At 39.9% G+C, this 10,408-nt stretch overlaps 1 protein-coding gene across 2 annotated transcripts; it reads right to left on the bottom strand.

Moving 5' to 3' along the window:
- Positions 1–3,942: 3,942 nt before the first annotated feature.
- TMEM70 (transmembrane protein 70) lies at positions 3,943–10,166 on the bottom strand. Of its 2 annotated transcripts, none has more exons than XM_061171971.1 (3): positions 9,872–10,166; positions 8,493–8,598; positions 3,943–4,530 (listed from the first exon to the last, which is right to left on the bottom strand). In XM_061171971.1, the coding sequence occupies exons 1-3, from the start codon at positions 10,079–10,081 to the stop codon at positions 4,073–4,075; spliced, it is 774 nt and encodes a 257-aa protein (XP_061027954.1). In that variant the 5' UTR covers positions 10,082–10,166; the 3' UTR covers positions 3,943–4,072. The 2 variants fall into 2 exon arrangements, with proteins under 2 accessions (XP_061027954.1, XP_061027955.1); XM_061171972.1 differs by having other exon boundaries at positions 9,884–10,166.
- Between the last annotated feature and the right edge of the window lie 242 nt (positions 10,167–10,408).

Genomic DNA, 10,408 nt, shown 5'->3' with positions numbered 1-10,408 from the left:
CACTGTCATCTCTGCTTCCATCATCACATCGCCTCTCCTCTGATACCCTGCCTCCCTGTTATAAGGACCCTGTGATTACACTGGAACCATTTGGATAATCCATGATAGTCTCCCCAACTCAAGATCCACCTATAAAATCCCTTTTGCCATTTAACGTAACATTCACAGCTTCCAGACATGAACATTCAGCCTACCTGTAGACTATTATTATCATTAATAAGATAGTAACTGCGATGAATTGAAATACATCAAATATATTCAAATCAATAAGCTCATAATTTTTTTAAAGTCTAATCAGCAGATGATGCTAGGAAACCAACTCTATTTTGAAAACCGATAAAGGGAAATAATCAAGCATTTATCCTGACTTTTCTATAGAAACTGAACTACTGGTAACCAATAGTACAGAGAGGCAAGTTTCCCTTGCCTTCTCATACTCTTTTCTCTACTTTTAGAAGTATTTCAGCTAATATATGAAAAAGGAATGATAGAATATAACCATTTTGCAACACCTAATGAATTAGTAAACTTGGGCACTGAGCATTAGTAGTTGCTAACGTCACAGAGAGAGAGACAGAAAGACATTGTATACTTCTCGATGGATGAACATGGTGGTAGCCAACCTCCAAGATGGCTCCCAATGACCCTTACTTCTTGGTATGCAAATCCTTGTGTAGCCCCCTCCAACAATGTATAAGGGTGACTGCGTAACTAAGAAAATATTGCACAATGATAATGTGCAACTTCCAAGGTAGATCATAAAAGACATTTTACCCTCTACCTTGCTCTCCTGGATCAATTGCTCTGGGGGAAACAAGTAGCTCTAAAGAGAGATCCATGTGGTAAGAAACCAAGGCCTCCTCCCAAAAGACCAGCACCAATTTGTCAGTCGTGAGTGAGCCACCTTGGAAGCAGTTCCTCCTGCCCCAGCCCAGCCTTCAAATGACAGGAGCACCGGCTGATACCTTGACTGCAACCCCATGAGAGTACCTGAGCCACACCCCCTCAATTAAGCCATTCCCAAATACCTGACCAACAGACACTGTGCAATATCATAAACGTTTGTTGATGTTTTAAACCTCTAAGTTTTAGGGGCAATTTGTTATGCAACAATAGAAAAATAATACAAACAACATCAGCCATGAATCAGTCTTATCCAAAATAATCAAACCTCAACCTGATGAAGCCTCAATTTATAGCAAATACAGTAGACAGACAAACATGGTAAACTACACCTTGGGGATATAATCAGAAAATCTAGACCATGAAAACATAATATAGGACAAAAAACTCAGTTTCTTCAACAGATGATCTGCAAGGGGCGGGGGTGGGGGTCGGGGTGGGCAACAACGTGAAAGAGGGAATTCCCTGGCAATCCAGTGGTCAGGATTTCGTGCTTCTGCTGCCGGGGGCTGGGTTTGATCCCTGGTTGGGGAACTAAGATCTCACATGCCGTGTGGCAGGGCCTAAAAAAACAAAAACAAAGTGAAAAATATAGAAGGGCCCATAGATTAGAAGTCTTAAAAGACACTTAGAAAATAGGTGTGAATAAGGTGGGAACTTTAATTAGATCTTAATCCAAACAAAATGGGGGGGGGGAATTATGAAACAATTGGAAATTTGAGTAGACTGGATATTTGATAACACTAGGGTCAAGGGCAGCTTAGGTATCATGATGGTATTATTTTTTTTTAAGTCTTTATCTTGTAGAGTTACAAAATTAAATATTTAAGAAAGAAATCTTATGATGTCTGGGATTTGGTTCCAAATAAAAGTAGAGAGCAAGTGGTCTAGATGAAACAATGAATCTGGATGATAGAGTCACTTTTTCTGAAAAAATCAGAATACAATTTTAACGAATGTGTCCAAGCTAAGGCTGTCATTCATACCTAATGACCGTTTTGTTACTTTTGCTTCCAAAAGCTGAAGTCTTTCAGTACGATGTAATCTACGTTGAGGAAAAGGATTACATCTTATTGTCAAAGGGTATACTATCTGATGTAACCCAGAGGTCCAATGGGATCACCCTGCCCTTTGAGACTCAAATAAAACTGACTCAATATCCTTCCCATAGGTAGAGGGAGACTCACCACCTTCCTAATCTTTCCAAGATTACTCTGCCTGGGGAGAGGGTAGTAAAGTGGCATGGAAGGACGTGCGTGTATTTCTTACCTTGGCCTGAGCTGTTTCTGCACTTATTTCAGTGATGAATCATTATGGTATCCTATGCATGCTGATCCTTTTCTACATCTTGGTCTCACTCCAAATCATGCCCTTGAGAAGTCATCTTTCTCATGTAGTCTTTTAAGCCTTTTTTCTTTTCTCTAAACAATCTGAGGAATTATTTTTTAAATTAATTTATTAATTTATTAATTTATTTTTGGCTGTGTTGGGTCTTCGTTTCTGTGCGAGGGCTTTCTCTAGTTGCGGCGAGCGGGGGCCACTCTTCATCGCGGTGCGCGGGCCTCTCACCGTCGCGGCCTCTCTTGTTGCGGGGCACAGGCTCCAGACGCGCAGGCTCAGTAGTTGTGGCTCACGGGCCCAGTTGCTCCGCGGCAAGTGGGATCTTCCCAGACCAGGGCTCGAACCCGTGTCCCCTGCATTGGCAGGCAGATTCTCAACAACTGCGCCACAAGGGAAGCCCCTGAGGAATTATTGATACTCATAAAAATAGGATTTTCACTCCACTCCACAGGTGACAAAATGGTTGCATGGATACAGGACATTTAAAGAAAGAGATAGGATGTACTAAAAACAAGTTATGAGAAAACTGACCCTTGAGAGAAAACTTTGAAATGTTAACAACACTGTTTTCTTCTAATATTTATCTAACATTTGATAATGAGTATTTGATTATGGAATAATCTTTTTACAGAAAGATATAAATCACATTAACTGCTAAGATAGCAACAGGTCCATATCTAGGTGACAGAGGACAGAAAAGCAGACAAGCAGAGGCCCAAACTGAGGACAGAGGTGGTGGCAGCTTGTTCATCTGAGAATAGAGCCCGCCCTCTACTAAGACCACAAGCTGGCTGATCCAACAGAGGGCAGGCTCTAAGTCTCAGAAAGATGAGCACTGTTCTACCTTAAGCTGTCTCCTATAACCTTCTAGCAGCTTCAGACTTGAATGATCTTTCCCCTAAGAACTAGTGATGTCCCTGCTGCTTCTCCATCCACCTCCCTCATACACAGGCAAGCCAGAAAGATTAATCATCGTGGCAGGTGATAGATGTTAGGCAGCTCTCTACAGACTGGGTGTTTTGTTCTTAACTGTGACTCTGGCAACTAGCCCAGTACCTGACACCCTCTAGGCACTTAATCAGTATCTACTAGTCTAAATACCATGATTTGAGGCCCTTTGTTCCTGGCTGAAAATCCTTCACAAGAACCAACTTAACATTAGCATGGAGACTTTTATTTTATAAAAGGTACTATCCATCTATGTAGTACATACAATTTTCCCACTGTGATAGGGTGTAACAAAGGAGAGTGCACATGGAGGGACAAATGGAACCACTGAAGACAATACTACTTAGGTCACCACTTCCCCAAGAGCTAACCACACCCTACTGGACATGGATATCTTTAACGTGGGCAGCCATGCCAGAGAAGATAGGCAAAAACCTGTGCTCTGAGCCAAAGGAAGCAGATTAACAGTTTCCCATAATCTGTGAATTTTTAAAGAGTTTTCAATGTGGGCAAAGGTAATATCTATATCCTTAGAAAAATCCAAACACAAAGGAAAAATAACTTTCCCATTTGCTTCTGACATCCAATCCCCAGCTGAGAAGCAATCACACTTATTATATAAAAGTAACCATGCATATGTCAGCATATACATGTATTTTCACACCCTTTTAACACAAATGATAGAGTATTGTATGTTTTGTTTTTCAAACATAACTTTTTTTATTATAAAGGAACATAATTCTTTGGAAATTAAAAGTTCTGTGATACAATTTCAAATTATGTTTTTAACAATCAGTCACTAACAAAAATCAAAAGTAAAGGCAATTATTATACACTGAAACATAAATCACATTTAAGCACAAACATAAAAACGATAGACTCATTTCTCTTCTTTAAGCTGTTTCTTTTCACTGGCTTCTTCCACATCAAAAGTGAATGGCTTGTCATAACCCATTAGATGGTTATAGTCTTCAGGGTTTCGAAAGAGTGCTGGATTAACTAACAGCGATTTTGTTTTAGCATAAAAGGTGGTAAACACATGTGTGCTATTTGGAATCTTCACGTCATTCTGGTGGAACACTGTACTCGTTTCCAAAAGCACGACGTTGTAAGTAATGGCTTTGTAAGTGTCTGTTGTGGCCTCATGGTACAACCGAATGACGTAGCCTTTTGTAAGAAAGTGAAGCAGTGTTGGAGTGATCACTGTAAAGCTTCCTATGATGCCATAAAATAAGATTTGCAAAGGTAGACTTCCAAATATAATATTATTTTGTGCAAAAATGTACGGTAGAAATGCAAGGCTGATCAGACTTGTAGAGTAAGAAAAACATTTCACACCTAAATAAGAAAAAAAAATGGGAGATTAACACTTTTAACTTTTATAAAAGAATCAACCTATCCAATTAATTCTTCCACCTTTCTCCCTACAACATCATCATCAAAACAACAAAACCGAAACACCTATATAGTGCTTATTATATTCCAGGCTCTATTTTAAGCACTTTACATATTTCATTCATGAAATCTAGAAAAAAGCCCTATGAGACTGATGTATAATTATCATCATCATCACTCCCATTTAAAAGATGAGAAAATATGAGGTACTTGCTCAATGTCACATAGCTACCAAGTAGCTGTGTTGGGATTTAAACCCAGGCAATCTGACTCTAGGGTCCAGGCTGTTGGCCGTTACAATGCACTGCCTCTCCAGCTGGGAAGTCTGCTTTAGGGTTGACTGGCTTCTATCTCAGTTCCCAATAAAAGGTTTAATATTACTCAAAAATCTTTATGAATACTATAAAAGTTAATTCAGTCAGCAGATAATCAAATAAAGCTCTCTATTAACAAGCACTTCCACAGATCTAACATAAAATGTTCAAATATGGGGCTAACTTTTTCAGGCTAAGTGCCCAGCATTAAAACAGCAAATAAAAAAACAAACAAACAAAAAACACCACCAGTGGTTAAGAAACATATGGGAAAGGTAATCAACTTCTTTACCAAGGAAAAACATTCAAGTTAAAATAGTGAGATATTTTTACTTATCATGTTAGAAAGATTAAAAAACCAGTGACTTCTGAACTGTATACTTAAAAATGGTCAAAATGGTAACTTTTACTTTATGTCTATTTTACCACAGTAAATAAATAAATAACTTAAAATGTAAATTTTCTTAGTTTGAATGTACAATTTTAACATGATCAAATACCATCTGTTTGGAAAACAGACAAGTTGAGATCCTAGAAGGGTTGATTATAAAGTTATTTTGGAAAAACAAAGGAAGCAAAAAAGAGGGGAGGGTTAGATACTAAAACATAAGATTCTATAATTAAAATAGTGTGGTACTGGCTCAGTACATAAACACATCAATGGGAAAAAATGGGAAATCTAGACACAAACCTAACTGCATATGGAAATTTAGTATAGAACAAAGATACAATCTAAAATAAGTGGTGCTGGGACAACCAGATTCAGAGAAAATTCAATCGATCCCTCATACCATATACCAGGAAAACTCCAAATAATCCAGAGATTTAAGTGTATAAAATAAGAGAGGTATAAGAAGAAAATACCCGTGAAGTCCTTTATAATCTGAGAATAGGAAAACTTTTCTAATTATGACCGAAAATACAGAGGCAATCAAGGGGAAAGTTGATAAACCTGATCACCTTTTTAAAATGTACATGGACATAAATACCGTAAACAAAGAGACAAATGAGAAAAATATGTGCAGCTTATATGACAAAGGGTTAATATCCCCAATACACAAAAGGTTTCTAGTATATGAGAAGAAAAGATCAACAACCCAATAAACAAACATGCCAGAAATATAAGCAGACAGTTCAATGAAACAAAAATGCACACGGCCTTTCAACAGATGAAATGATGCTAAGCCTCAATCATAAGAAACATTCAATTAAAACCACAGTGAGATACCATTTTTCCCCCAAACTGGCAAAAACTAAAAATATGACATCATACTCTGTTGGTGAGGCTATAACAAAGCAGACACTCTCATATATCACTCTTGCTTGAAGGCTTATCTTGCATCAGTAATTTAAAAATAATTCCTTCCCCCCACAGGTAGATGCCATGACATTGGTACACATGGGAGTCAATGGGGACCAAGCTGCCTTCTATATAAAAGCCTCCTTAGCCCTTCCAACTACCTGTTTTCCCCATTACTCTTTCACACTATAGTAGGTTGAATAGTGTCCCCTCAAAATTCACATCCATTTAGAACTTTAGAACGTGACCTTATTTGGAAATAGGGTCTTTGCAGACAATTAAAAGTTGAGATGAGATCATACTGGATTACGGTGGGCCCTACGTCCAATGAGAGTATCCTTAAAAGGACAGAACAAGACAAGCAGAGACACAGAGAACGCCGTGCGAAGTAGGAGGCAGAGACTGGAGTTATGCAGCTACAAGCCAAGGAAACATGAAGGATTGCTGGGAGCCACCAGAAGTTGGAAGAGACAAGGACAAGCTCTTTCCTAGAGCCTTCAGACAGCACGGAATGCCAACACCTTGATTTCAGACTTCTAGCCTTCAGAACTGTGAGAATAAATTTTTGTTGTTTTAATCCACCAAGCCTGTGGAAATGTATTGTAAGAGCCCTAGGAAACTTATACATACATATACTTTATTATGCCTGGATTGAAGTAATTGCTATTTTCTAAACATATTCTCATGCCTTTGCTCATACTACTTCCGTGCCTGGGATGCCCTTCTTTCACACGTCTTCATGTTCAAATTCTACTCATCTTAAAATGAGAATACTATGACATCCGTAATTATTTGCTGCTGAATTAACAAGAACCGTCAACTAAAAGTCCCTTCAAATATCTTTAAATTAGGACCCAATTTGGTAGTTTAAATGGTACTGCTATGTTAATGTCTCTCACTCAGTTTTACACAGAAAAAATATTAATCCCTGATAAGTACAGTGACTTTTTATTAATATAATATTGAAGGAACTCAAACATTAAATTCTTCTACAGGTTACAGTTCTAGAACTTTGAGTATCATGCGTAGCTCTGCTCTTCCACAAATATTATATCGTACCCACACTAAAATTAATTCCTATCTATGTTCTCTTCTCTTCAGAATTGAGTCAAGTGGGAACATGAAAAAAATTGATTAAGCCTTCCCTTCATTTGAAGGAACGGTGTGTATTCAGAAAGAAGGGTACCATGGGGGTCACGGTGAACACATCTCAAGGGCATCAATCTAGGTATCCAGGGTCAATCCAGAGATGAGAAACAGGCTCAGTGGCCCACTCATGTTGTGACTTCTGAAGAAATTTCTACCATCCGAAACTGATTATTCCAATAACTTCAGAACGCCACTCAATACTGATTATAATCAGTCCTTATTCCCAAAAAGTTTTAAATAGCTGAAACTGTATTTTAAACATACTCTATTTTAATGTCACACACTCTTGAGAACTTACAGACTTCCAGATTAAATTTTAGACAACTGGTTAACACCAGCATGATCAAAAACACACATGCAAATGGGGCACAGAAATCTTGTGGCTAACTTGGCTATAAAGTAATCCTCCAGATATTTCAGGTTATACTTTTTTTTTTTAAGATTATTAAAATGAAATACAACCTCAGGAACTTGAACAAATCACAAACTTAAGTTCTTCTGACTTTCCCTACTAAAATATTCCATATTAAATACTGAATTATGACCTAAGGAAAGAGCTTTAAACTTGTAGCTATCTAATACACTGCCCTTTCCTTCTCCACGATAACTCCCTACTACCTGGAAAACCACTAAGTAAATACGTTTGCTGAAAATTCTAAGATGACCTAAAAAAATGTAAAATTAATATATCTTTGAATTATAAAAGTATTACTGCTCATTTTAACTGCAAAATCTAAAAACATATACCGTAAATGTCTACTTACCCGAAATAACTACTCCTAAGAGGTATTCGCCCATATTTTTTTCCTCTGCATATTCAAACATTACATAAACATACACTTTTTGTTCTGTTTTATTTTGTTGCTAAACATCCCGAGAGGTGACCAAAGGATGGAATCTTTAGTGCCTAGCCATAAGATCACAAAGTCATAAGAGTCTACAAAAACCTTTTTAAAATCTCCTAAAAATGCAAAGGTCTTAACCTCTAAATCTTTTATCAACAGACCACAAGAAAAAAATTATAATTTTTCCTTCTGTCTTGCAATTACAAGGTGCTAAAATAATAAGTATCATATGCTAAGAACCTTTTTTATAAGTAAAAGGGGGGAAAAAAGGAAATATCCTCACTTCTGATTACCCACCAAATACTGTTCGGGCCAGATTCCCAGTATAAATCAGCCTTCCATTTTCTGATTTTTCAAGTTGTGTATGTAAACATCGAACACATCTTTCCCAACAAACAGGTATCTATTGAAACAGAGACCATTATAATGTGAGTACATGATAAATTGCATTTTAGGCCAACTTTTAAATTTTTTTAAGTTTATTTTGAAAAATATAATAAAGAGTAAAAGAGAACTTATCACATGGGGTGATTTAAGGAATTCTTCCAATAATCTACAAAGCTAAAGAAAGCAAACTGAGTAACAGAATGGCTTTCCCTAATTCCACTCACAAGTAGACATTGAATTGGGAGTTTGAAGACCTAGGTTTGCATCCCAGCTAGAAGCATTTTAAAGTGTGACCTTAAACAAGTAAAAAGTTAGTGGAATAGTTTCTTCTATTCCACATCACTCTCGTTCAACTGTCAAAGATTTAAATGCATTAGCTTTTTAAAAAAAATTAAGTTTAATTATGTAAGTAAAATACTGCAAATTCAGAAAGTTTAAAGTCCAGACTTCTTTTAATACTTCTAAAATATTTATACTATAGCTAGTATTAAAAAAAAAAAAAAAGAATAACTCTTTCCCCAAGGGTCTCGCACCCATCCCTTGCTCCTCGCAAGGAAAATATTTTACTTGAACTCCTACATCAAATTTCACAGGAACAAAAGAGTTGCCCGAACCTCTGCAAATGACTTTCACAACACACACTCTTCAAGATGTAGAAGGCATGCCTAATCCCTTTATGCTGAAATTTAATGCGATTCCAATTCCCGCGTTGGCCTTTCCTCCCGAATTTCAACCATGTTTGCTAATCCTAATATTTTACAGGGCAGGATTAGGAGACAATTTATTCAAATTAAAATGAGAAGGATTAACGTCTCCATCCCATTTTTCCAAGGAGCTAAGGAATTCCTAAAAATAGAGCCACCTAATAAAAAACAGAACAAACTCAAAATCAGGTTCCCCGAGTTCTTTCAGTTCGGTCTCCACGTGGTGCACCTAATCTCGCTGCAAATTAACCCTTCCGAGCTTGCGCTCGACAGAAAAAAAAAAATGAGAGTCCTCACAAGCCCGCTGGATTTGCAACCATCTCTGTAAAGTGACTGGAACCGCCCAGAAAATAAGCACTTTCCAAGGGACACTGCTGGACTCGCGGGGGCTGCGAACCCCGGGAGCACCGGCCTGTTGCCCAGGCCGAGGCCGGCCACTCCTGCCAGCCCCGCAGCACGGGGCTCCTTCAGCACCAGAGCCGCCGTGCAGGCCGGGGAGAAGCTATGGGAGAGCCGGGCTCCCCAGGCCCGGTGCTACTCCCACCCCCACCCTTACTCGGGTCCGCGAGCCCTCTGACCGCCGACCTGCGCTCGCACCCGACACGGCAGAAGCGTCGCGGCTGCCGACAGCCCCGCGCCCCCGCCGCCGCCCCGCCCCGAGGAGCCTCTGCAGGAGGCCGCCCTCCAGACGGCCGCCATAGGGCCTCGGAGCGCAGTGGCTGCCCACGGTGCCGTCCTCTTCCCACCGAGCCGCAGTCCGGCCGCCCACGGGCCACCCAACGCCAGAAGCAGCATCCCGCGCGTAACCAGAAACGGCGACTGCACTGCGGCGGCAGCCGGGCACGCCGAGGCGCAGCTCCTCACCGGACCGCGGCAGAGACGAGCCGCGCGCTCGCCGCCGCCTGCGCGTGCGCAGAATGGACGGCCCGCCGGCAACCTGCCCAGGCACGCGCGTTCCTTGTGGGCTGAGATCGACCTGACCCTCGCTGCGGGGACTAGCAAACGGCCATCCTGCGCGCTGCTTCCCCTCGTCGGAGTCTGGCGCTCTTTATAACCGTGTGGAAGGACAGAGGGGAGAGGCACGCGCGAAGGACAAAGCCTGGAAGCAGGGTTAAATCTTTC

This window comes from Eubalaena glacialis, chromosome 17, assembly GCF_028564815.1.
Source record: "Eubalaena glacialis isolate mEubGla1 chromosome 17, mEubGla1.1.hap2.+ XY, whole genome shotgun sequence".
Lineage (NCBI taxonomy): Eukaryota > Metazoa > Chordata > Mammalia > Artiodactyla > Balaenidae > Eubalaena > Eubalaena glacialis.
This window is presented reverse-complemented; position numbering and strand designations above follow the sequence as displayed.

Excerpts from the sequence above, each read along its gene's own strand:
- TMEM70 (XM_061171971.1), bottom strand. The coding sequence starts at position 10,081 with ATGCTGCTTCTGGCGTTGGGTGGCCCGTGGGCGGCCGGACTGCGGCTC. Across the intron at positions 8,599-9,871 it reads CGTGTCGGGTGCGAGCGCAG|ATACCTGTTTGTTGGGAAAG; the intron begins GTCGGCGGTCAG and ends CTGTTTCAATAG. Across the intron at positions 4,531-8,492 it reads TCTGGCCCGAACAGTATTTG|GTGTGAAATGTTTTTCTTAC; the intron begins GTGGGTAATCAG and ends TTTCTTATTTAG.